Raw genomic sequence first — 26,093 nt, forward strand, 5'->3', positions numbered from 1 at the left:
TGCTTGGCTGATCTGCTGCAAGCAGAGAGGCAATAAAAGCAGCACGTGCATAGCCAGGGTGTAGCGAGGGTGAAGGGCAAGAGAACCAAGTCAGAGGAGGGGAGGGAAGAAGGACGTCTGCAGAGGGGCATGGTGTGCTGGCAGGGTATCAATGCATGCACTCACCCTCCTGCCACATTCACCTACATCCAGGGGGATTTTCAATCCATACTGGCCAGGGGAGCTAAGACAAATTAGGAGACAGAAAAGCAACAGGCACTACCAGACAGAAATACAAACAGCCTCAGACCAGAAGAGCTGCCTCAGCTCTACTTATTCCTGTTTTCTGTTTCATTCACAACCATTTCCAGTTCCTCATTTCCAGTTCAGAGCAGGGCCTCAGCCCTGAGCACCAGCAGCGTCCGATGAACTACAATAGAGGCTGAAGCCTCTCAGAAACCTCATGCCCTCACCCTGGCATGAAGCCAGGAGCCGGCTCTAGGAGACGGGTGACAATCCTCAGGGCAAAAGGGAGGGAGTCATTCACCTCTCTCTGAAACCGTGTACTGGCCACCTCTACAGGTGGCGTGAACACAAACTGAGCCACGCTTGGCATTTTCAGTAGGTTCATGAGCTCAGTTGCCCGGATAAGGATCTCCTCGAGGTCCTCCTCGCAGTAAACAGCGGTGACAGCAGGGCTCTGCACAAATGTCCTCATCTTGGACAGGAACATGGACACTCTGCAGGAAAGAAGGACGTAGACATCAGCTGGCAGGACCTTTGCACCCAGCAAGATCACTACTTAAGCCTGTGTACTCCAAAAGATTCTGTTGCAGGTGAACACCAGATGCTACCCACCCCATCCTCCTGATGCACAGAGTGTTAATCAGCAGATGAATCCCACTTCCCCAAACTGCTCCACCACAGCTTGTTTCCTCTGGCCTGTTTCAGTTCCAGGTTCCATTAACACTAGCAAACATCTGTGTGTGGACCCATGAGACCTGCACGTTTCAGCCCCTGCCATCCCTCCTCACCTGGGGATCAAATCCTGGCTGCGAGCTGCCAACTTGGTCAAGGTGGCCATGAGGACACTGATGGCACGGGGTGCATAGCTAGGGGTGCTGGCCAGTGGTCGGAGCTGGGTGATTTCAAATAGCATGGCCTCCAGAGTCTCAAAGAATCGGTTGATCTGCTCCACGGTGCAGCGCTTGTCGTAGGACACAGACATGTACTCTCCAATAGCCCAGACCTGAAGCAAAGGCAGATGTGCTCAGGGCAAGCAGAAGGAAAGGGAAGGAAACAATTTTTAGGGAACAGCAAATCAGCAAATGCTAGGACAGAGGAGAGAAGGAAAGGGAAGGTGACCAACAGACTGCACCGCAATTGGAGCAACCTATACAAGCAGGCCCTGCTTACCACATGGGTAAAGATGGCCTCCTTGTTCTGGATGTTGCTGACTGTTCCTGAGAACTCCAGAATCTCCGTGGACAGTTCCACGACGAGCGCAGGGTGCAGCTTGCAGAGCATCACCAGCTGTGAGCCCAGCACCCTAGACAAGAAAGATGGGCAGAACTCAGACCATGGGCAAGGCGGTCATCACCAAACCGAGGAGGTGCTAGCAGCACCCAGCCACTGGCACAGCGGCTGTACGCTCAGGATGTTTCTAGCGGGGCTGAAGGTGCAGCTCCCATTTTGCACCCTCCAAAGATGCGTTGCAGCAGGGACTAGGCCACAATGGAAAAGGCTCCTGGGCTGCCAGGCTGCAGCCAGCAGAAGGGTTGGCAGCTTGGCTGGGCCTCCTGACCCATCTCACCTGTACACGTTGTCTTTAAATGCTGGGATCTCATAGAGCTCGTCACTCCTCTGCAGCAGCAGCACCACCAGCTGGTTTATCAGCGGTCCATCTGCAAACTGAGAAACAACTTTAGGTTCAGCAACATCGGTGTCTTCCAGCAGCCAAAACCCAAACTAACCAGTCAGATAAGGCAGCTGGCACAGAAACAGCCTGATCTAGCAGGAGGGGAGCAGCACACAAAGCAGGCATCAGGCACTCATTCTGCTCTCGCAGCTGCCTGAGGGAACAGCGTGAAGCCTGACACTGCACCATGGAGCTTTTCCGCTCCTCCAGATGAAGTAGCCAGCTCAGTGCTGGTACATGCCAGTATCAGACCGTCCCACACTCCCCTCATGCACCCCTCTGTTGAAGCTGCAGTGTCTTAACAATTTTGCTTCTATGGCTGTGCTTCACGTAACAAGAGATCCCTATGGCACGACTGGGAGCCAAACTCCCTCAAGAAGGGCCTACCTCTGCCACCACCCTGAGAAAGAGCTCCAGTAAGACAGGGACAGTCTCTGCACATTGCACAACCCTTGGGCTGCTGGCCAGGGATCCCAGCAGCTGCCGAAGTGGAATCAGCCTGTGGGTAACAGAAGAGTTACTGTTGAAGGCTTGTTCCCAGCTACTCTCCTGGCTGCCCTTCCCTATTTCCCCACAAGACCTTTGAGCGCTTTGAGGCTTGTGGCAGTCTCCTACAGCAGCCTCCTACCTCTCTGGGGGGTCCTCGGGAGCAGACTTGGTGCGGAGAAGATACTGGAACATGCTCTTGTAGAGGGGATGGCGAAAGGCTTCCAGACAGGTGGCCGGCTTCACAGCTGGGTCGCTGGCAGCCTTCTCAGAGGTAGGAAGAGCAGTTGACCTAGCAGGAGGCACACACAGAATGTGCTGCGTTATGAGAATGGGCCAGGGCATAGCTGGAATACTGAACAATGGAATAACTCCCTTTTCACTGGAACAGGGACAGCAAGTTGGTCTAATCCAGGCCCTCTGGAAGCCAGAGAACCAGGATGACAGAAAATCATGAGCTCAGACCTCCTCCCTCAGGCTCAGGCAACAGTTCCAGAATTGCTTCTGTATCACTCCTGGGAAAGGGGAAAACAGTGCTCTGTATCCCTGTCATCGAAGCCCACTGCCTCTAGGATGACTCCCTTTTCTAAGCACTCCAGAAAGAGCTGCTAATGTCAGGTAAGACAAGGAAGAGCAGAGGTACAGCACCAAGAACCAGTGCCAGTCCTAGCCCATCTTCTTGGAGACTCACAGTTCCTAATGACCTCAGGAAGAAACTCCTGTATGACTGCAGGAGAACAAAGCCAGAAACCTGACTGTTAACCTGACTGTAGCAGATGCCTCTTGTTCTGCGACAGTAGCAGCCAGAGGGCACCTGAAGGCTCAGAGAAATGTCTGTCAGGCTATGGTCAATGTGAATGCCCTGAGTAGCAAGCAAGAAGTAGCAAGAAAGGAAGGTAGCGTTACCTCAGCTGGATGTCCAGAGCTGCTGTCAAACAGGGCAGGTCAAGCAGCAAATGGAAGATCTCAATGGCTGTGCCTGCATCCAGCAGAAATGGGAGAAGGTCCACAAACTCAGAGATAAGGGGTGGGCTGTTCCACGCCAGGAACTGCAAGGAACAAGCACAAACTGCTGCACTGTACCTGCTACTCCACCACACACCCAGAGGATTCTTACACTGTGACCAAAAGGGACAGGGAAGGGAAATTCACTTCTGAAAAGCAAAACCAGAGAAGTCTGAGGGTTTTGCGGTTGATGGAAGTCCCAGGTTTTGAGGTTGATGGAAGCTCAACACAGGCATCTGGCAGCTGGTTCAGCGGCTGGCAAGCTGCAACTTATTAAAATTTTCCAGAAACAAAGTGCTGTGTCCTAATTGTGTTCACTGCACTTTCCAAGCCACTGGCAGTAAAACTAATGCAGCCTCTCCTCTACCGGCAGTGCTAATCACACCCAGAACCCTCTTCCCTCTTCAAACTCACACTTGCTTTTCTAACAGTCCTTTTTGCCTGTGCTCTCCCTAGCACTGCCATGGAGGCATACGGAGAGCTCTGAGGTGCAAACAGAAAGTTCTGGGGTACAGAAAGGAACGTGCAGCAGGCTCTCTGCTGTGCTGCTCGAGCAGTTGTACCTTGAAGAGATTTGGAAAGCTCTGTCTGAATATGCTGGAGGTCTCAGTGAAGAGCTGGCTGTTGTCTTTGCAGAACTGGACAAATTCGAAGGCCAGTGACGGGTTGTGGAAGAGCTGAGCCGGGATATCAGTGAATAAGTGTTTGTAGATTGCATCGGAGTCCACAGCTGCCATTTTGCCTGGGAGGACACAGCACATTGCTGAGCACAGCCCACCCAGCAGCCCTGCCAACAAGGGCTCCAGGGGCTAAGCTAAATCTGGGTTATGTTTTTCTAAAGAACACACGGACACCCCAGCTCCTGGCTCTCCTGGAGTAAGACCATCCGTCCCAGAGTACAGCCAAGGCTGAATTACCCACTCTGGCAGCCAGCAAACTGCCAGGACAAAAGGCTGCGCTGAGAGTAGGAAGGCTAGCTCATGGAGGGGGCGGTGAGAGCTGCTGACTTACTGTGGTTCAGGAAGAACTGGGCAATGGGCAGTAGGGCCCTGGCATAAGTGGCATCCCCAGAGATTCTGCCATGCAGGATTTTCAGGAAGGAGACTGTGCGGTACACATAGGAGGAGTCCTGTTTGCAGATGATATCCATGATTGTCACTGCCTCGATGAGACACTGCAGGAGAGCAGAGAATCAGATCAGAGTGGGAGAAGCCACAACTCCCAAAGTTTCAGCCCCAACTCTGTGTACTTACAGCTTTCTGCAGGTCTCCATCATCTTTCTTCAGGGGTCCTGCCAGAGAAAGGAGTCCAAGTTAAACTTTGGAGTCCAAACAGGAACATTAGGCTGTCAGTTTGAGCACTAACACAGATTTCAGGACAGGTGGGAACACATACTGATCCCAGTTCCAGGCTAACGAGAAACACATTCCACAGCTCCACCCTGCAAATCAAGGGTAGGAGGCAGAACATGGCCATTGCCTCCAAATCCCTCCCAACACTCCAGCTCAGGACTGATCAATGACTTGCACCTGCAGCTGCAACAGGTTCCATGCCTAGAGCCTGACTGCAAGACTCTAGGGAGTGAGATCCCAGCCCAAAGAGGCAGTGAACCAGTAACATTTTCAAGAACTCTACCAAGAAAACTCCAAGGAGGGTTCATGGCAAGACTCACGCCGGTTGCTCTGCTCAATAAGCCGCTGGCAGTACTCAAAGGCTTTTTCCCGCAGACGGTCCTTTGGGGGAAGCAGGCGACTAGATGTGGATGTAGAGACTGCGGAGATAACAGACCTGTCCATGTCCATTCCCGATTTGTCATCTATGGGATAAACATTACCACGTATAGGCTCGTGTCATGGGCAGTGTAACCCACACAGCTGCCCAGCAACACCAAGGGAGCTGTCTGTCCCCAGGTGCACTGCGATGAAAAAGGAGGCTGGGGAAGAAGGGAGGGATACAAGAACACTAAGGACATGCTGTCTTCTACCACCCAGGCTTTTTTTCTCAGGGACCCACGGGGTTTTGCTTAAAACCAGGAGCCCCACTGAAGGGATAATTCCTCATGGAAAGGTTGGTGAGGATCAGTCAAGAGGTTTTGTGATATTCCCTCCCAAAGTTTCCCTGCTCCTAGTCCAAGAGCTCTGAACTCTTGCCTATATTTCCGCCACTTGCTGGGTTGCTGGTGCATCATCTCAGAGCACACACCCCCCTCCTGGGGGTACAACCGACATTGGCCTGCAGCCCTTCAGTTCATACCTGATTCTGGGGTCTTCAATCCCTGGCCCCCGTAGCACAGCAGCCAATTTCGCAGCATGGAGAAAGCCTGCACGTTGAGCCACTGGTCCTGTGTGTAGTACTGACCCAGCGAGAGCACTGTGAAGAAGTCAGTGGCAATGGCACCATCCACCTCTGTGACAGGACCAGGCTGCGAGAAAAGATGCAGCAGGTCAGATCCCCAGGAAGAGGCTGACAAGGCAAGGCAAACTCCACTGAGCCCATGGAGACAAGTAGCCCTTGTTTATATGTACTATGGGGCCTGCAGGGAGGCAGTTATCCAGAGAGAGAAAAGCCAACTGTGTTGGATTGTCTTCCCCAGCTAAAACATCCCAAACATTCCCCTTCTCTCTCACACAAGCTTCATTTGAAATCAGCTTTTACTCTGATGTACGTGGTCACCAGAAGACTCTCTCCTCAAAACTACTTCATGGATCAAAATTCTGGCTCTAGAGCAGAACTCCTAAGTCTTGGAGCTATAAATCCCCCTGCTTTGAAAAAGTGACAAAGAACAGCAGCCCTTCTAGGTTACCATTTCCCAAAAGAACCTGATTCTGGGAACCCAAAAGAGCAGGTACCTGTCTAGCAAATGCCCCCATGAGATGACCACAGCAACTCGGCACTCACCTGTCTGGTCCTGGGATTGGAGAAGAAGCCTCCAGAGGACTGAGGAATTCCTTGCTGAATACTTGCATACCTCAGCCAGTCAGCCATCTTTTTACTGACTACATTGGTCTGCTCTGTGCAAGGAAAGTCACAGGGTCATTGCTAGAGCAGGCAGAGAAGCAGCCTCTGCAACACAGTCCTGCCTCTCTTATGAAGAGCACTTCTAGTTGGTTTTGCTGCTCTCTTGAGCAGATACACAGGCATGCCTCTGTTTCTCTCTCTCTCTTTGCTTGATGCTCTTCAGGATAGCTACAATCTCATACTCCTACAGCATCTGGAGACCTTAGCTAGGGTACAGGTTACTGTGATACAAATCCATGCAGATTTGTGATGCAAACCCCTTCTGGCACCCAGAAGGGTTGAAAGCAGCTGAAGACCCAGTTCCATTTTTGAGTGGTGGAATATCTCGCCCAGTAAGTTCACCTTCCCTGTGGCAAATATGTTTCCAAGTCCTACTCCCAGCCAAAGCCTTCAGAGAGCCTCCTGATCGCTATACAGATCACAGCCAGATAATAATCTGAGGCCTTCCTATATATTTACCTTCAGTTAGAGATTCTGGTGAAAGACTGATGACTTTTGACAGGACAGGAAGAAGGTACCGAGCACTCTGACCCTCAGGCAGTCTTCTTTCGAGGCCTTTTACAATACGCTGCCCCACAGCAGACACTTCAGCCTTCTTATTTCCCTTAAAAATAAAGCAGAGGTAAAGCTAGACAGATAATCTTCTACTAATGCTAGAGAAGAATACCATACAAACTCTTCCATCAGACATCAATACCAATGTCAAACATAAAAAGAACTCACAGCACAGGCTATTATACCACAGTACAGAGAGATCTTCTGCAATGTGAATTAACAGATCCCATGAGGGGAAGCGTACACTGATGCATCAACAGGTTTGTGGACAACCAGCACCTGAAGTGGAAATTAACAACTGCAATGGAGCTCTTAAAATTAAACACTATGATCCATCAATTCTAGAGCAGAGTAGTAGCACTAACTACTCCCCAGGTGGTCAGTTTACTAGCTCAATTGTTAAATTAGAAATTTATGAACAGAAGATGGACTGTTGTAACATGTTCTAAGACTCTCTGGTTAGTCCATATCCTCACAATGCAGAAAATAAAGCCGATTCCTCTTTTGAAAGCTGTTACGGCTGTGGCTCCGAGATGCTGTCAAACCCTTCTGTCCAATACAACTCTGTTAAAGATGACAGGTGGACCCAGACTTTTGACAGGTTTTTTTTCCCCCATGAATGTCATCACGCTGACAAGAAGCAAACCTTCTCTGCTGCTCAGGGTCTTGGGGAGCTGGCTGCTGAAGGCAACAAACACCAGTCTCTGACACTCCCCACCTAATAGTCAGATTTGTACCAGATCACTAGGAGCAATTAGGAAATGACAGGCGAGCATCCAGTGCGGAATTTCATACAGGAACCTCACCCATGACCGAGGCTACTTCCTGTGCTTCTCGTGAACAGACATGGATAAATCAACCAAAACAACATACAGAGAAGGCAGTGTAAGTTTCAGGGATGAGGATCTGTGCAGTGAAGGAAAATGGAAGAGACAACCCTACTCCTCCTGCGGATACATTGCTGCAGCCCACTACAAATGATGGGGCTGCTTATGTGTGCTGCTGACATCTCTTGTTGCTCAGAGGAAAACAGATGAACTCAAATCAATGGCAGGTTTCCAGCTCCTAATGCAACACCAGAGGCTGTGTTTTCTGGAAAACCAAAAGCTTTACAAAAAGAACATCAGCTTTGCTGAGCCAAGATGGGCAAAAGGGCAAAGAGAAGGAGGATGATGTCCACCCAAAACAGTGACAAATTGAAACACAATGATGACGTTTGCAAAGGCTCTGCTTTTTATGTGCGGCTGCTTTCATGAGTGAGGTTGCTGCCCATTGCACTCGTGTTAGAGAAGTGATACTCTTTGAGCTCAACAAACGGGGAACAATCAGAAAGCAAATCCATATAGACAAGAGAAGATTTCTGACTTGACAGGTCATTTACCTGAACCAAAAGGACAGATAATACCAGGCTCAAGAGCTTTGTATCTTGAATCTCATCATAAGAGAGGATCAGATCGTTGCAAGGCGACATCTCTCTCAGGATGGCAGCACATAACACCTGAACCTGCTCAGTGTACTTGGACGAACACAGCACCGTCTGCAACAGTTCCACGAACTTGCCATCTAACCTAAAAGAGTCACAGTAAAGCATCACTACAAAGCAAGAATAGATTCAGACATTTATTTCCTGTATACTCTTGGTCTTGGGACGATCTCGCTTGATGGTGACTCTAACCAATGCCATCTTATCATCTTCATTTCTGAATTTTGTTCCTTAGCGCAACTTTAAAGAGTGCTCAGTGGCACAAATGCTCGTTATTCACTGCAAAAGATGTGCACCTTCTACTTAGCAGTGGGGAAAAAAAGGCAAAGAGGGGCTTTACATTTATATCAAGCCCAGTGTTTTCAAAACAGGCTGTTTTTTTAAAGCACTAGCACACCTCCCCCGCCTCCTTTCTTTCCCCCAAGAAAGTCACGCTTCGGTTCTTGCGAACATCAGAGAGACTCAAGGCCACTCACTTGCGGGGGTACTTGGTGGCGGCGACGGTGAGGTGCAGCCTCTGGAGACAGTCCACGGCCTCGGGGCCCAGCTCCGGGCCCTGCAGGAGGGCGGCGACGCGGGCGGCGAATCTCCGGAGCTCCTCCTCCTGGATCTCCCTGGGGGGGCAGCGGGCGTCAGACCCCGGCCCCCTCCGCTCGGGCCCAATTCCTGGCCCTCCTCAGAAGCCCCGGGGCTGCAGGGGTGCACCCACCACCCCCCTCTAACCCCCCAACCCGGTGAGGCAGCGCCCGGGGCCCCGCTCCCCACTCAGCTCCCGCCCGACCCCCGCCAGCCTCCGGCCCAGCACCCCCCACAGGGCCCCAGCCGCCCTCCCCCGGTACCTCAGCGCCCACCCCAGGCTGTCAGCCCCCCTCCCGGTGCCCCAGCCCCCCGGTACCTCGCCTGCTTGAGGAAGCTCTCGGCCGCCGCCGTGAACATGCCGGATGCTGCGCCGCTCTCCTCGCCTCGGTACGCGGCTAAAGCGGCCCCGCAGAGGTGGGCGGTCCTGCTGGACCGGCTCCGGGGGAACGATGCTGCTGCTGCACGAAGGTTCCGCCTGCCAGGGAAGTTCCGGTGGGGCTGGAGCATGGCGGGTCCTAGCCCTGGGAAACGGGGCCGGATCCTGCCCGCAGAGAGGAGAGGAGAATGGATAGTGGCAAAGTCCTCTCTAGTGGCTGCTCATTATTTTGAGATGATAGTGCTGTTATTCTCCACCTCAGGAGCCCGAGGTGAAGCTCTGAGGCCATCCCACATAGCCCAAAGGAGAGCAGCTCTCCGGACTCCAACAGGAAACATCACCGCACAGCAGGGACAGGGCAGAGTTGGGGTTTTTAAGCACATGACAGTAGAAGGTGGCATTAGCCTTTTCTGGGACCTATTCAAAACCAATCCTTTCTGAAAAGGGCAAGAGATGTGAAAAATAGCTGCTCAGCTGGTGGCCTTCAGAGCTTCCAAAAGGAGAACATTTCCCCAACAGATACATCTCCTCCTGACTGCTCATAAGCCCGAAGCTCTTCCTGCCACACTGCACATCACCCCATGAGGAGAAGACGCCCAGGGAAGAAGCTCGGCGCTTTGCCCTTTGGTACATGTCTGCCCTCTGCCCCCGGGCACCCAAGTTCATTAACAGTGTGCCTTGGTGATTAGCCAGCAGAGCTCAGCTCCCTTTTGCCTTCCACAGATGCAGCATCATCCCAGCCATTAACAGAGCTAATTGCAGGCAGCAGGCTGACACAGAGAGGAGGGCAAGCACAGAGAGTCAGATTTTCCACCCACACATCATCTCCTCTGGCTGTGGCAGAAGATGCGCCAGACATGACAATTTTGAAAAAGATGCACACCCCACCCCCCCATAAAAAAAAAAAGGCAGCTCTGGTTGAGTATCTTTGCTAGGCTGCGTAAATTTTTTTTTTTTAACATTAGTCAAATATGGATACTTTATGTCAAGTGGGATCTTAAAATGATAATCCTATTCCATTGTGGAGCTCAGAATAACTTTTAGTCAAAACAAACCCTGAATTTAAACTGTAACTGTTAGAAGGGAGAAAAAAATGTAACTATAAGGTAAGTGGAAAAATAAGTATTTTCTGACCTCATGCTTAAATGAAACAATTATTATAAATTAGAGAGAAATACAGAGAAGTAGTTTATCCTTCAAAATAACAATGTTTCTCTTCATGACAAAATGAAAGCTAGAGCTGGAAGAATAGTTTATAATCCCCAGGGGAAGCATCACAGATCTCAAACTCACACACGTACTTATGTTCACGCTGGTGCAAATGAAGAGCTTCCCAAATAACTGACAAGGGATCAAAAGTAGAATCTCTGATCACTGAAACAGTGCAAGGTGTTCAGACATATACTTCCCTCCTACAGCATTTAATGCAGATAACAAAAGGAAAGAGTGATAAAACCCTGCGTCCCCTCACATACCAGCAGTTCATCGTGAGAAGGGACAGGCTCTACAACACAAACTGCTGTACGACACTGGAAGCATCCAAGTCTGTCACTCAAAAGCAGCAAACAATTTCAGGGCATTTTCTCTTTCATATATAATTTTATTTCTGGTTATAGAAACAAATGCTAAGAGGAGAAGCAACATTCCCCAACCACATACATCAAATTAAGGTAACAGAACAGAACAGTTAAAATAAATGAAAAAAATAGTAGAAATTTTAAACTTTGTTATAGCTTTAAAATATTAACGTTCTTGATACATTAGAAATCACATTCAGATCTCAAATTACTTAAAAAAAAGTATGGCTCCATATTAAAAAAACCAAACCCACTGTATCCCATTTGATGTGGAAATGCAGGTCCTGCTCCTCAGACGCTCGTCTTTGCCACGTCCTCTGGTGAGCAGCCGGCTCCTCAGCGTGACCAGGCCACTGTCCCACCCCTCGCCAGAGCCACGGTCTGCCCACACAGTTAAACATCTCAGAGGAGCAATGCCACGACATGGCCAGATAAGGATGATGAACTTCAACATCCTTTGCCCCAGAAGGAGCTTTCCCCCTTGGGATACACACCTGTTTTTTAAAAAGCACTGATAATGAAAACAAGTCACAAAAAATACTTTTGATATCAGCTGTAAAAAAAAAACCCCAAAAAACCAAATCATCTGGCTGGAGGTGTCTTGTGCAGGCAACACCAGGAACTGAAATGCAAGCATGGCTTTAGTTCCCCCACCCATCCCCATCCTTAAATTAAGTGCCAAATCTAGGTGAACAGGGTAAGGCTCCCCCAGATCTCTGCAGCAAAACACTTCTGTCAAGCCACGGAGGTATTTCAGGTCCTCATCTCACTGCAGCCTTCCCCTAAGGACTCAGTGGGAATGCATATATGCGGAACAGGGGGAGATTCAGATTTTCCTAAATTGTTGTGTTTTTTTTTTTTTAAAAGCAAATACTCAGAGTTGGATCCAAATTTCCAGCTTTACCATACATTGCTGACATACATTTTTTGATTTATCCCTAAACAGCTTTTAACAATCTTGTGGATAACAGTCCTTTGGACAGCCATAGAGGTTGGCTGGCAGGCTGGACAAGGCCAGTCTCATCATGGTACAAACAACACGTTCAGAACCCAGGACAATATACTGTCTTGTAAGATTTTTTGTATTTTTAAGCCATTCTGTTTTCTCTATCAGCATATTTGAATGACTTTTTTTTTTTAATTGTCTGTTTTCTTTTCCAATAAAACAAAAAGATCTTACAAACAACAATACTCTGGTTCCCTCCCTCTACTTCAAGCCCATTTGGGGGAAAGAAAAAAACCCACAAAGTGAGTTTAGGTTTACAGCAATTCATTTGCTACAGATCCAACTTGCCTACTTAGCAGCCTGTCCACCCCCAAAGAGCGGCGTATAAATCAGCAGAACATCATGATGTTCTGCACCAGACTTTTAGCAGCAAGGCAGTGAAACAGAAGGAAATATCACTTTTTCTGCTCCATTAAAATCTCATTTTTCTTCAGTGAACAGACATTTCTCCTCAACATTGCCCTTAGCTTTAGGAAAAGCTCTGTTTCAGACTGCTTTAAGTGAAACTGAGGTGGGATAGAAGCAGGACTGAAAGGTCTTGATCATGGCAAAGGTGCCAGGGACTGGGATACAGTGTGCATTGCTTAACTCAGTGGCAGACAAAGCAGTTACCCAATACTAGGGGAGGTCTGGTTTTCACCAGGGCTGGTTTCTGCTGAGGAGGAAAGCTGTTTCCTTTCACTGCTCCTATTCTGGTTACTCTTCTTACCACCAATCCTGTCCTCCCTTAAGTATCAAAGCCCAAACACCAGACAGTAAGCAGAAACTGCAGTGAAGCATTCATTTAGGTCCTTTCAGAGAAAGGAATTTCTACTTCTGGAAGAGCTCTTAGAATTAGGAAGCCAAGTGTCACCTGCTTTTAAGAATAATTCTCAAAAGGTCCAAGTAGGTCAAAACACATGCCTCTGAATTTAGTGATCTTTGTGGATCTAAACTACAATTGAAATTTGGCCAGTTAAGTAAAATTTACTCCCTGTGAATGGGACATCAGAAAAAACCTCTTACACATTTGTTTTTAAGGGGATATACACACCTCACACCCCATGAAGAGACAGAAGTATCTTAAAAGGAGAATAATCTTACCACAGCAGAAAAGAAACTATTTCATAGTGCCCCAGTGTTAGCTTAGCCACCTGACAGACAGGGAGGAACCCCTCAACCTTACAGCACCCTCATGGACCCTCCATTAATTTCCTGCTAGAAATAAGGTCCCATTACTTACAGAGCAGAATCTGTAAAGAGCTCCCTGATACCACATCTAGAGATAATTTGAGGCGAGAAAAGATTCCAGCTTTCATTAGTGCCACGTGGGGGATGTTCTTGCCAGAAAAGCAGCACAGACTGGGGTTGCTGAAAGCATGACAAAGCTAGAAGCAGGGCTCCTGCGCAAGGAGGATGCAAGTACCAAGTAGTCTCTTCTGCTCTGCGAGAGGAATGAAAGCAATCATTGAAGTAAAACTGCTTCTACCGGCTGCCCACATTTGTTACAAATACAGGTACATCGATCTTTTAGAATCAGTGCCTGGTGCGGGAATTTACCAACATATTGTATAAAAGTCTGTGTAAAGTACCATTTAAGAGAAAGAAATAGTCATGGACCACTTATATATCTATATACACACACACACACTCACACACACAAATAAATATAAATTTTATGCTTACACAGATCTAATTTAATATTCTCTGAAAAAAAAATATTTAAAGGGTTTCTTCCTTAGCTGCCACCTATGAATTGTCAATGGTTTCTTCTATCTTGAGAGCGAAGGGGTACAACTACCCTCGGTCTCTAAAACTTAAAAGTGACACATAAGGAGAGGACCAGCCATACATTCTGAAGGGTTTTAATTCAGTGTTGGTAAATTGAAAAGGTATCAAAAGAGTTTTCTGAACATATAAATACAAAGGTTAAAAGTTGATTAAAAATTTGGAATTTAAATATAGTGCTCCAAGAAAAACAAGTATTTTTCAAAATGTCTTGCTCAGGCCAAAGTAAAATGCTTACTGCTGTATTACTGCCCTGTGAAAGACAGCCTAACAGAGAAAGCCCACCATTACAGCTAGGTATTTTCCACCAATTATTATACATGCATATATCCACAGCTGTGTGCACAAACACATGTGCTGTCCTGCAAACAATCCACCTAACAGAGATGCTGATCTAACTAATCACGAATAGCCATAGGCAGCTGCAGAGAGAGGCGCCCCAGCACAAAGTCACAGCTACGTTTTGATCAGGTCCAGATCAAAGTGCAAGAAGGATCCCATCCCACTCCCATCAGTTCCAGCAATCCAGATGACCTTGTAGTGTAACTGTTTTCTGCAGCACAGCTGGCTCCATTGTAAGCTACACTTTCCAACACTAGTGTATGCTATAGTAGTAGCAGCTTTCGCATAATTTTTCCACCCAGAAGGAAATGGAGTTACATGACTGAACATTCTGTTGTATAACTGCAACCTAACACAGATTCTCACCAGATGCAAACCTTGAAGCAATAGCATTAAATTAGGAGCTGGATTAAAGGACTCTGGAGTTGACAAAAACAGCTACAAACAGAGGGCAAAAAAAACTGTGACGGGGAGCAGAAATAGGAGCTGTCTGAGAGACCAGCAGGCAAGGGAAGATTGATCATTTGCTGCAGAATGGCATCTCCAAACTCAAAAACTCAGTGTGCAGCAAGGGCAAAACTATGAAGCTAGTCATGTTCCTTTGGAGGTTCATTCCTAATACCCAAGTCCAACTTACTAGCAGCAGGACTAAACTGAAACCTGAAAGATTTTTGCATCAAGGTAAAAACTCAAGGTAAATTTCACATTGGGTTGAAACTATCATCTGAAAAGGTAAAGCACAGATATTTTTAGAAGTAATCAGAATCCTTCTGCACTGCCTCCTGTTCAAAAAGGCTGTAAGACCCAACCTGCCACTCTTCCTTGGAAGAGGGGGACAAGATTGTTGCATACATATGAATGTAATCCAGAGTATTTCTAGTTCACTTTGCTACTCTAGTTTCTTACACTCAGAGCAGCTGAAGGTGAGCCAGCAGAGTGTCTTGCAGCAAGAGACCAAACAGGTACTGGGCTGTACTTGCAAAAGTGTAGCCAGCAGGCCAAGGAAAGTGATTATTCTTCTATTCCATCCAGCAGTTGTCAGATCATATCTGGAGTATGTTGTGTTCAGTTGTGGGCTCCCCAGCACAAGACAGACCTGCAGCAATGCCACCTGATGCCCTGGGGGCTTGAGTATATGATGTACAAGAAGAGACCAACACAACTAGGTTGGGTCAGCCTTAAGAAAAGGAAGCAAATAGGGAAAACAAACTTACTGGTGTTTTCAACTACCTATTTGGAAGATGCAGAGAAGGAAGAGCTGCTCTCTAGGCTCTTCTCAAAGGTGTGATATGATAGGACAAGAGGAAAGGAACACATGCAGCTGCTTGAGAAATACTTCTTAGCTGAGAAGTGGGTGGTCAGAGAGGAACCTCTGTCTCTGGAGACATTCAAACCTCAGCCGGACAAGGTCACAGCAACATGATCTACTTGGACTCGCTCTCAGCAGGAGGTTATAGCAGAGATCTCCAACAGTTTCTTCCAACTCAAGTTATTCTATATTTCTACACAGCTACAACTGGTCAATAACAAAGAACAAATAGAGATCTGATCTTCCCTAATACTGCAGTTTTATGTGATCTGTTTATCAGTGATAAACTATAAGTCCTAGTTTAAGCCTCAGAAACAAAGATGGACTAACCAACCAGTTGGAATTTAATCCTTAGACACAATAAGCTTGAAGAAATGGCTTTTGATCCTCTATGGAAAGGTACAGAACTATTACTAGACTAAATCCGTGTCACCCAAGATCCCCAAACCTAGGTATAGCAGGGAAATGTTTCTTTTCGCCCTACATTTTGACATTCATTTACATGCTAGCACACTATTACAGTGATACCAAGTATCTCACTGGGAAACTCCCTTGCTAACAGAGATGAAAAGGTCTAACACCAATTTAACATCTCCAGCAGTCAGCAAAAAGCATTCCACACCACACTGTATGAAAGCTCAGGTCAGACGCTCTCACTTGCTTAGATATAGGTCCCTAACCCTTTATGCTTCAAGTTTTATTTTGCTGCTGGTATTTCCCTACTAAAAAAAAAGGGGAGGAAATGTGGAAGTTAACTCTGAATGACAGTTCTAAGTCAGTACACAAGACAGATGTCTAAAACATGCAAACCCAAGTTCACCCCCCCCAAAACCTGAAGCCAGACCATGACATTGATTGCAGAAGCTGAAGTAAAGGCTTCAGCTGTTATTCAACTGTTTCTTTCCTCTTACAAAGCTTTAATACGTCTCTGAAAACACACTCCTGAACCAGGTATGCCCAACAGTAACATGGCTAAAACAGCATGAAAATTAAATACAGGGTGACCAAATTGACCTTTCTCAACCTGCTCTGGAGCTCCATGTATCCCACAGGTATTTTCATCTTTGAGTCCTTGGGCAGGGCTTAATGCACGGTGCTGCTCCTGTCAGTGGATAAAAATGACTGGACATGCTACAGGGAACAGCGTTAATGGTATGGGGGAGGGAGGAATATGGGAGGAAAAAAGGAGTTGAAAAAGAATATATGAGCTAATCATGAACTTCAATTCTGTGCTCAGTACTGTGTTGTGTTATCACTGAATCAGATTAAATTGATCTCACTGCAAAAAGCTTTCTGTATCACAAGAGCCAAGGTCAAGACAAAACAATAACTAAGGAATTCCAGTGGAATAAACCCAAGGACAACTGCATTCTGCTTTTGCAAACTGAGGCAACAAAAGTTGCTATAAACTGACTGCAATCAAAAGTAAAATTAGTCTTTGTTGTTGCCTAAGATAAAAAAAATCAATACTGAATGGCAAAAAGTGAATTCACACATTAAGAACTCTGTTTTAAAGTTTTCCCAGGTCTAAGTTGTATCAGGATAAATATTTAACATGCTTTGACCTTTGTTATACAGACAGCGGAAGATGGAGTGAAGCCTCCTACTTCTCTTCCCCTCAAGCCTCCTTCAGTTAATGTAATTAATTAGGGACAGGAGATGCAACTTTTTAGACAATAACAAGTTAGATATCAATTTAAAATAATCCAAGTACTGCACATAACCATTAAGGTAAACATTTTCTTTCTAGTTGAAGACTTAATTCTACTATCACATTAATTTTCATTCCTCTCCAGTGCTCAAAACTGAAAGCCTGGGGAATCAGGACTGATACATAGAGTCATGCTGTCTTCCAGACTGAGCAATGTACTGAAAGAATTAATCTGAGGCCTGAAACAAGATGTCCCCATCTCATGTGTTCCAGATGAGCACATTTTTCCACAGCTCTCAACAGGATTTAGGAAGAACTGTCATTTTACCTAGTATCAGCCAATGATATAAGCAATGTATAGGCAAACCTACAAAAAAAAAAATTCAAGTGGTATGGCTCTTCCTTCTTTCATGGCAGGGGGATGATATAGCAGACTGATAAAGCAAAAAATCTCCTGACAGGATGAACCGACAAGTTCTGGACACCTCAAGCAGAATGGGTGAGCAGATCAAAGATATTTGCTTATCCTCAACTCACATTTTAACCAGCAGGCATTGTGAGCCACAAAAGGAAGAGGGAGAAAGCTTTATACTGTTCCAGATACTGAGAAGGCAGATCTATACATGCAACCTGAGGACGGACTTTCAAGAGGTATCTATAAAGCAGCAGCTGGTCTATGAAAACACTGTCATTCAGCTGATGTATTTCTATGGTGCTAGACTAGTTTACAGAAGTTTAGGGCCCAATTATTTAGACTTACCAAGAAAAAAGCAGCTATAAAGAAAAATCCACAAAACACTGGCAGCTTCACATGCTGAACAGCATTCTGTTGGTTGCTCATCTTGCCCTGACTCACCTGATGTACTGGAAACCTAAAGACTCCTCTGCTTCAGGAAAGCTCCCTAGCCTCAGGGTTGTTTCAGAGGCGTGCCCGTATCTAAACCACCAGTCACCCAAAAGTAAGGATTAATCACAGATAAACTATGCTGCACTCATTTGTGCATTTTTCCTTGAAGTCCATTTTATTGAATTCTGGCTTTGAAAAGGCTACAGAAAACAGAACTAATCCATGAGCTTTTCTGCTATGCCGCACCTAGCCTTCCTAGCAGGAAAAGTGACAGCTGGAGGCTGGCCTGCTTCAATTACTTTGTGGTCTGTAACAATCCTCCTTCACAAGATCATTCCAAAGTACTAAAATCCAATCTAATAACTTGTCACTAAAAGCACACACCTAAATTATGAAAGCCTAGCTGTAGATAAATGAACTGTCCTGAATACTTTGTGTGCCTTTAACTGCAGAATGTAACCACAAATCACGAGACCAGGAAATTCTTTCCTTCTTTCAGAAATATTTCTCACAAAACAGTTGGCTTGAGAATAAAACATGGCTGGGTTTTATTCAAGTGGTGGGACTTGGCTATTGAACAGGATTTAGCAAAGAGAAAGGAAACTTAGAAGGGAACAAATGATGCCAGCTGTTACCTTGCACATTTCCCCCGCTCCCCAAATTCCAGTAGACATTGAATGGTTGTGCCTTGCCCCCTAATCCCCACAGACATACTGGCAATATAATTTACTGCGCATCGGGGAAATCTTTTTGCAACATGTTTATGCAGTGGGCTTGACTCTCTGCTCTGCAATAGTATTGTACACACTGACAAGACAGCAACCTGACAATAAATCAGTACAGATAGGGGGATAGCCTACCAAAGGCATATCCCATCCCTCTTAAGTCTTTTGCCATTGCCAAAGCCATAACATTTTCTAAATAAAAGATCTCTGCTGTGCTGCCAGAAGACATGTTAGCCAAGGGGATCGCAAACAGGCATAAACCCAAAGGGGTTAGCTGGACGCTACACAGGGGTTGATTTCTTTGCCAGTCGCAAGGTGTCTCACACACCCACTGCTCCACATGGCTGAGGTGACTCAAATCTGCTAAGTAAGATGTACTTAAAGTACTTTACTAAAAAGATGTACTTGTAGTACATGAAGAGCCTGGAATATAGTTTCAATAAAACTTCCTCCTACTGGCCCACCCAAATGGTCCTCAAGGGAGGAGGGATGGGAGAGGGAGCTAGGCAATGCAAGGAAACCTCCAAATTCCTTTTGGAAAAACCTGTTTAAAGGCCTCCAGTGACTTTTGCCACATTGAATTAAAAGGCTTCTTTTTGCCTTGGTCTCTACACCCTTACAGAATTAAACACTGTATGAACTTGTTGCCTCTCACCCCAGCTCTCAACTCCCCTCTCAGAAGAATAACACAGGAGCTTTGCTGTGAGCCATGGCAGAGGGTCAGTGACAGACTCCTACCCAGCCCTGGCCTCCAGACCATCTAGTTGAGGACCACACTACCAATAGGAGGTGAAGGCAAACTGCTTTAATGCAGAAGACCAACCAATATTTTCTCAAGTTCAGAGACAGTGGCAATGTCTTCACCTACAGTGCTATTTTTAACAAAAACCTGATGCTCCAGCACAGGATGTGATCAATCAAATGCACATGGAACCTTTTGGAGATACACTTCCCCATGTGATCCTCAGTCATCAAGATACTTTGGCTGTTGTCCAGAGCAAGTGATGAATAATTGTAAGAAATCATTGAAGGTACAAACCCCTTTGTTTTTAATAGCTTTACAGGAACCAAATTAATACAGTTCCTCTGTCATCTTATTCTCCCTCAGAGGGAATGGAGAGAAATTGCATCTGGAAATCCAGGCGGTTGAGCCCTGTAACTCTTCCTCCTGAATCTCCACATAAATAAACATTCGTTCGCATTCAGAATTTTTCTGTGATAAAAAAACAAAATAATTTGCCTTTTTCTTTAAGCTTGGTACCATGTTTCTTTAATGCTGTTGTTGTGAGATACTGCACCCATCTTTCAGCATTTGATTGCCTTAGGTGGCCTTTTTAAAATGGTCCTATGGTTCAAAGCTCCAAGAAGCACAGTATTAAGGCATAGAAAATGAGTTTTCTTTCCAGGGAGCAGACTGTATTTGTGTTACATTCCTTTAGATGCTGAACTGCAAATCCCATCCCCTTGGAGCCAAAAGGGGAAAAGACAGTTAAAAATATCCCAGCAGTCATACAATCAGTTGTCTGTATTTTTCTGAATTTTTTTAAAAAAAAAAAAAGGAGAAATATCCCATAGGTAAAGACAGAACAGAGTTCCAGATATGGGTTCTTGGGAGGGGTTTTCCATTCTTTTTGGCACCCTGTGATTCTAACAGTTGTTGACCTCCCATTTAAATATCTCACTTTAAAAAGAGCTCTTTATCCGCTATGTTTTGAGCTGTTACAGTTGTGGTTTGTTTTCTTTGAAAGCTGCTTTAGGGCTTCTGCCATCCCATGCCCACCCCGCATCACTCCAGCTCCTCCCACCGGTTCTTCATTCACTGGTTGCTTGTCCTTGTGGCACTGTAGATGTGATGACTCCAGTTTGGGCTGGGACTGCTCCACTGGACTCTTCTATCCGGGGTCTTTTGACTTCAGGTTCACTGGAAGAGGCTGCTGCTGTCTCTTCGGTCCCTGTCTCACATACCCGGCTGACTACAACAGGAGTGGACGAGCTGGCCTGGGCTGCAAGAAGCTGCAATGGATTTGTAAGAGCTGGAAAGTAGGACAAGAGAGAGAAAGAGAATTAATGTGATTAAGTACCACAAGTGTTTGCTATTCCAGAAAACAAGAAAACAAAACACCACAGTCAAATGCAATAGCTGGCACATATTCAAGTACTCTTTTCAAGTCCATTTTGTAAGGCTTGCTAGCCTTGTCTCTCCCTCTCCACCCACAATCTCAGCTTTGTGCAAGTTTACCAAACTGGTAACAACCCCTTTCATGGGAGAACTTTTTTTCCTATCCATTGTCAAACAAGGCATTGCCAGCTAAGCCTTCATCTCCAGAAGGGGAGGATCAATCTTCTGTTAAAATTACAGCACACCACCTCTTTGATAGATCATTCTCTGGCCACCTACAATCAGAACTTCTTGGAAGCTATGACATCTGTGTGATGCGCCTTCAGTTTAGGGGGCTCTCTTTAGCCCTTCTTGCTCAGTAAGAACAGCCAGTCTGTTAGGAAACTAGATTACAATCCAAATACTGAGTGTACTGACATCTCACTTGTAAAAGGGGCAGGAAAACAAAGAGCTTACCCCAGACAACCAAATGCATTCCCATCAGAACTGGGATCAGAACATACAAATTTCTAGTTCCCAATCTTGTATTCCAGTACCGACAAAAGCTCTCACCCTTCCATTAATAAAAGTGGTGAGAAAAAAAGACGATTTAAGTAGCAACCCTAAGTAAAAATGTCTACAATTTCTAGTTCCAGACAGGAGAATGTGCTTACACACTGACTTTGGCACATAACACTGCTTGGAAAACAAAACACATGCAGTTTTTGGACTCTGCATCAATTGGAGAGGCAGCCAAAGGGGACTCAGGAGACAGCACATCCTTTGACCTCCAGACTGATTTGCAAAGCATGGAATGACAGAACATTAGTGATGTGTTCACTACTAAGTGCATCAAAAAAGGAGCCCTAGGATAAATAAACAAAGTTAACAGAACAAAGGCCCTCAGTGCCAGCAACTTCTACCAAGGCATGGGAAGGAGGCTGTAGAGTATCAAGAGAATGAAGGGGAAAAAAAATAAGGCAAGGATGAGGGCAGTCACCAATTACAGTTCAGAGACTTACAGAAAACCTAAACCATGCAGCTGAAGATAAGTTAACTTTATACAGACAAGAGTCAAGAGACTCGGCTCCGTTTTGTCAACCACTTACAAAACAAACCTCAGATGCAACTGGAATACTTTCCAGTTTGATGAGAGAGATTTTGGTGAGATTAGAATATCTTAACATAAAAATGTTGAATAAAAACCTGTCTGATTCTACATTAGACAAACACTACTGCTGGGTAGCAGCAACTCCACCTATCTATTTAATATCTTAACATCCTAAGATATTAAATAAAGTCTTGCATGAAAACCTTATCGCTATCATTTTTTCACTGCTCCAATAAGGTTCTTGCAGTTCAAGTGCAAACCAGGTGACACTGAATAGTTGTGGCAGAAAATTCTATAGAAACATTCCTACTTCGCTTCATGAAAGCCATCAAAATCCTACCAGCGCCCTTCATTTTAAATTGCCCTGTAAGTACCTGCCTGGGACAGTGGAGGTGCTTAGTGTCTCATTGAAAAGGGCTGTAAGAAACCTTGATATCACCATTCCCAGTCATAATCCTTAACTGGACAAAACCTGAGGTGCTGAGCAAGCAGTAAGAGGAGGCTGCCAAGACATAACTAGTATGAGATTTTAAAAATCAGGCTCAAATGACTGGAACACATCCTGTACATAAAAATCCTACATTCACTCACCTGATGAAATAAATCTTATTTCTCTCAGGCTCTAAGACCTTAAGATGGGAAAGTATGTTATTTTCTTAATACTCTATGGAGTCATATTTCACAAGATCTAAAGAGCACCATGGAAATTTTATTATTTGGCACGCTGAAAGCAAAGGCTGTTTGTCAGAAGAAAACAGATGAAAACAGGCCCTATACGAGAATCACTAACACTTTCAACAACTAACCCTCAAAAGGTAGAGAGTGTAAGCAGTAATAAATGAATAGCCAAGGACAAAAGAAAGACACTGGACTTCTCAGAAGCAGTGGTAGACAGCAAAAAACTCTTCCACTAGAGAAAGGGAGTAGAGGTGGACAGAAGGACATCAACCACCAACACTTACAGCCATAGAAGCTGAAGAATTGATAACCTTTGGAATTGCACACATGGAATAACTTGCACAGCTAAGAAGAGAAAACCTAATTGCTAAGCTCAGAGAGCAATCAAGAACAGAAAGCAATGGAAACAGAGCCTACCATAAGCACTGCCGGTGATGCTGTTGGTGGGGACGGCATGTTTCCCGTTCTGGGTGACTGCCCGCACAGGGAGCTGATGCTGTCCAATGGTCACTGGTGCGGCCTGCTGAAGGATCGTGACTGTCTGTCCTGGAACACCCTGTGCCATTTGACTGGCAACTGTCTGAATAACGCGGCTGGCTGTAGGTATTGTGGCAAATGCGATCGTTGGCTTTTCATCCATGCCTGCTTAAAAGTAGAACAGAGAATCATTTACCACCCTGGCTTATGAGCTGGTTTTTTCTCATTAACATTTTAGCAGTGATACATAGCCTAGGCTTACAAATGTGAAAATACCTCAGCAGCACAAAGTCACTTGCCTTCCACGTGTCCTGCAAGGTTTACAGAGTGGGAAGGGAAAGCATTGCTTCTCAGGCTGAGGCACTTTGGTCACAAAAGTAACATATTTGGGCTCCAAGGAGCTGAGAATATTCCTAGAGGCTTAATACTGTGAGAAGTGCCCAGAACTCTTTAGGCAGGATCAGCCTCTACACACATACTTTCTGCAGGCTGATTCACAGTGTAGTCAGCTCTGAGAAGGCAATGGTTCATTCCCCCTACTCACGAGGGGAAGAACACTACAATCATGGACATAAGAATAGGGAAGATGAGTCCCTCTGAAATACTTATCTTGAAGCATATCAGAAGGTCAGGGATGAATATTTGAAAACACTAAAATATTCTCTATTGCACATATACTCTATCAATATTAAGAACATTTTTCTTACAGCATAAGACACCCAACCAAAAAAAAAAAAAATCAAGATTATAAACTTGATCCTTTGTCCTAAAAAGGCATTGTCTCCCTTATTGGCACATTACAGCTGTGATATGGACAGCAGTCACTGCAAAGCTCATAGCTTACTTTGTAATTACAGGCAAATTGGCCTGACTCTAAATACCACACAGCAGGAGAAGGCATTAAGATCTTAAACAATGCCTGGAGCCAAAAGTCTGCAACAGCTTGCTGTCAGGCCTACATGCACGTTGATTTAAAAGGAAGTCTTCCCACAATTGCAAGCTTTTGCCAGCTATGGAAGTATGGGAAGAAACCAGGATAGAGGAAAAAAAAAAAAAAGAAAAAAGGGAGGGTTGAGTTCCTCAACATCCTCAATAGAGAGAGCTGTGAGGGCACTCAACCACCTATCTCACTTCCCATGACAAGTTAGGGGTCAATTTAGCAGGTAGGTAACAGCTACAGGGCAGGCTCCTGCTGGGCATACAGGAGAAGAGACCCGCTCTTCTCTTCCAGGGGCTCTGTGGGTCTCAAAGCAGAGAAGGCAGGCAGAAAGCACAAACTCATTGGTCCTATAGGAAGGTATTTCCTCCCATTTTAACATTAGGTCCATAAGCATTGACCTGCAGAGGCAGGCTGATGGGAAGTGGGGAGAGAAGAAGCAAGGAAAGCTGGGAGATTAGGAAGGAAAATGGAACAACCAGGAAAAACAACAGGAAGCTAGAAACTAGAAAAGGATATGAGTGGGATAAAGAGAGGAACAAGTAGGGAAAGAATGAGTGACAGCAAGAATTAGCTAATGAAAGAAAGGAACAGGTGACAGACAGGCAGCTACAACTGTTAGCACTTCAGGAACACATATGGGATCCAGACAGGAATTTCTAGAGAATGCAAGTGAAACTCAAGCAGGATAATCAGTGCTGAACTAAAAATGCCAATGGTCCTGCTATTGCAGTAGGGGAAGGTCTTTGTCATTCTTTTCTTTCCCTTTGAGAAGAACCATTGCCCCACTGCTCACATAAAAGCAGAGTAACTAGTCTTGCTGCTGGTGCAACACACATCTATCTTGTGGCACTAAGCCCTTCTGAATGGTGAGCAGACATGGTGCTGTCTAGATCACAGCAAAAGAACATTAACTTACTCAATCCCCCAAGGCTGCAATTTCCAGCTAGGAAAAAGAGGCCTCTGTTGTAACTGGTATTTGAAGATTGCTTTAATGGGGCACTGCCTGCACTTCTAGAAGCACACGCTTTCCTCTAGGAACCCAGGCCCATAGAAAAGAAGGGTTCGATCATTTATTTATAAGGCCATCCTGACACAGTTTCACCCTTTCCCAGGCCATCTCTTTTGGCTAGACAAAGCATACATTTCCATAGCATATCCAGCCGACCAATACACAGGCATATATGCAATACTGATATTGAGGATAATATAAATATTTTAAACACTGCATTTTTTTTTTCAGCCTCCAAAGTACATTAGATTTGTTCCCCACAGGGGACAAGGGAGCACATTTGTCCTGCTCATTGGGTAGAGACATCAAATAGATCAGCTCTACTTGGTTTAATTTTTACCTGGAGAAACATCTTTTATTAAGGGCTAAGCATCCAGTAGGTGAAACAGTGTTTGACCATCCACCCCCCCTAAGCTTGCTCAAGACTTATTAGCAGAGTAGCAAGGGAGGTGAAAAGCTACCTCGGTGGTCACCGGCTAAGTCCAACACTGCTCCTGCAGCTTCATGAGCTCCTCCTGCTGTGCCCTGATTTGTGAGGATGTATCCGTTTGCAGAGTTTGCAGAGGAGGTCACAACTCGGACCATTGTAACAGTGGGAGCTTGTTGAACTACGTGAATTGCATGACATGAAGGCTGTTGAGAAGTAACTATTGATGCTGGCATGTACGCAACTGGTTTTGCCACCAGAGTAGATGGTCGGGGAGGAACAGCCATAATCACTGGCTGGGCACTGACTGGAGATCCTAAACAGAAGAGAAGCATACATTAATAGGAGAGGTAAAAAGGCCTCCATTCATTTCACCTATGTACTTCTAATCTGCAATACTCAGTCCTTCAGCATTGGCAGGAGTGGGGGTAGGGAACAGAAAAATAAGGCTTCAAAGATACCACATTCTATCTTCTCTTTCCTAACTTACAAAAACTTTACTTGCCCTCTGAGCACATTTCTGTGAACAGCAGCCACAATAAGCACAAAAAAAAAAGGTTTACTTAATGAGCTTTTTCCTTCCAACTTCACCAGGAACACACTATACATCAGGCCAGTTACAGCACAGCTGACAAGCAGATACTTACCAGAGCTTAACAAATTACCAAGGCCCTGGCCACAGCACCACAGAACTCTGCGTAGCCAAGGTGATCTTATCCAGAAGGCTGGT

At 45.6% G+C, this 26,093-nt stretch overlaps 2 protein-coding genes across 3 annotated transcripts in view; both read right to left on the bottom strand.

Annotated features, from left to right (window-relative positions):
* Positions 1–283: 283 nt before the first annotated feature.
* On the bottom strand, positions 284–9,438 carry AP5Z1 (adaptor related protein complex 5 subunit zeta 1). Its single transcript, XM_075767185.1, has 17 exons — positions 9,340–9,438; positions 8,921–9,058; positions 8,343–8,529; positions 6,866–7,010; positions 6,287–6,399; positions 5,642–5,810; positions 5,061–5,204; positions 4,642–4,679; positions 4,400–4,562; positions 3,952–4,130; positions 3,290–3,432; positions 2,526–2,675; positions 2,285–2,396; positions 1,793–1,890; positions 1,396–1,528; positions 1,014–1,228; positions 284–719 (listed from the first exon to the last, which is right to left on the bottom strand). Exons 1-17 carry the CDS (start codon positions 9,378–9,380, stop codon positions 449–451), a joined length of 2,439 nt encoding a protein of 812 aa, XP_075623300.1. The 5' UTR covers positions 9,381–9,438; the 3' UTR covers positions 284–448.
* Positions 9,439–18,933: 9,495 nt separating this feature from the next.
* FOXK1 (forkhead box K1) overlaps positions 18,934–26,093 on the bottom strand; it is a 49,046-nt gene continuing 41,886 nt past the window's right edge. The window contains exons 7-9 of one of the 2 annotated variants that reach the window (XM_075768003.1): positions 25,398–25,679; positions 22,928–23,152; positions 18,934–20,656 (exon numbers count right to left, since the gene is read on the bottom strand). In XM_075768003.1, the coding sequence (XP_075624118.1) occupies positions 20,436–20,656; positions 22,928–23,152; positions 25,398–25,679 (728 nt within the window). In that variant the 3' untranslated portion in view covers positions 18,934–20,435. Of the gene's footprint in view, positions 20,657–22,927; positions 23,156–25,397; positions 25,680–26,093 lie in introns of both variants that reach the window. The other variant, XM_075768001.1, reaches the window with a different exon arrangement.

Source organism: Balearica regulorum, chromosome 15 (genome assembly GCF_011004875.1).
Source record: "Balearica regulorum gibbericeps isolate bBalReg1 chromosome 15, bBalReg1.pri, whole genome shotgun sequence".
NCBI classification, from domain to species: Eukaryota; Metazoa; Chordata; class Aves; order Gruiformes; family Gruidae; genus Balearica; species Balearica regulorum.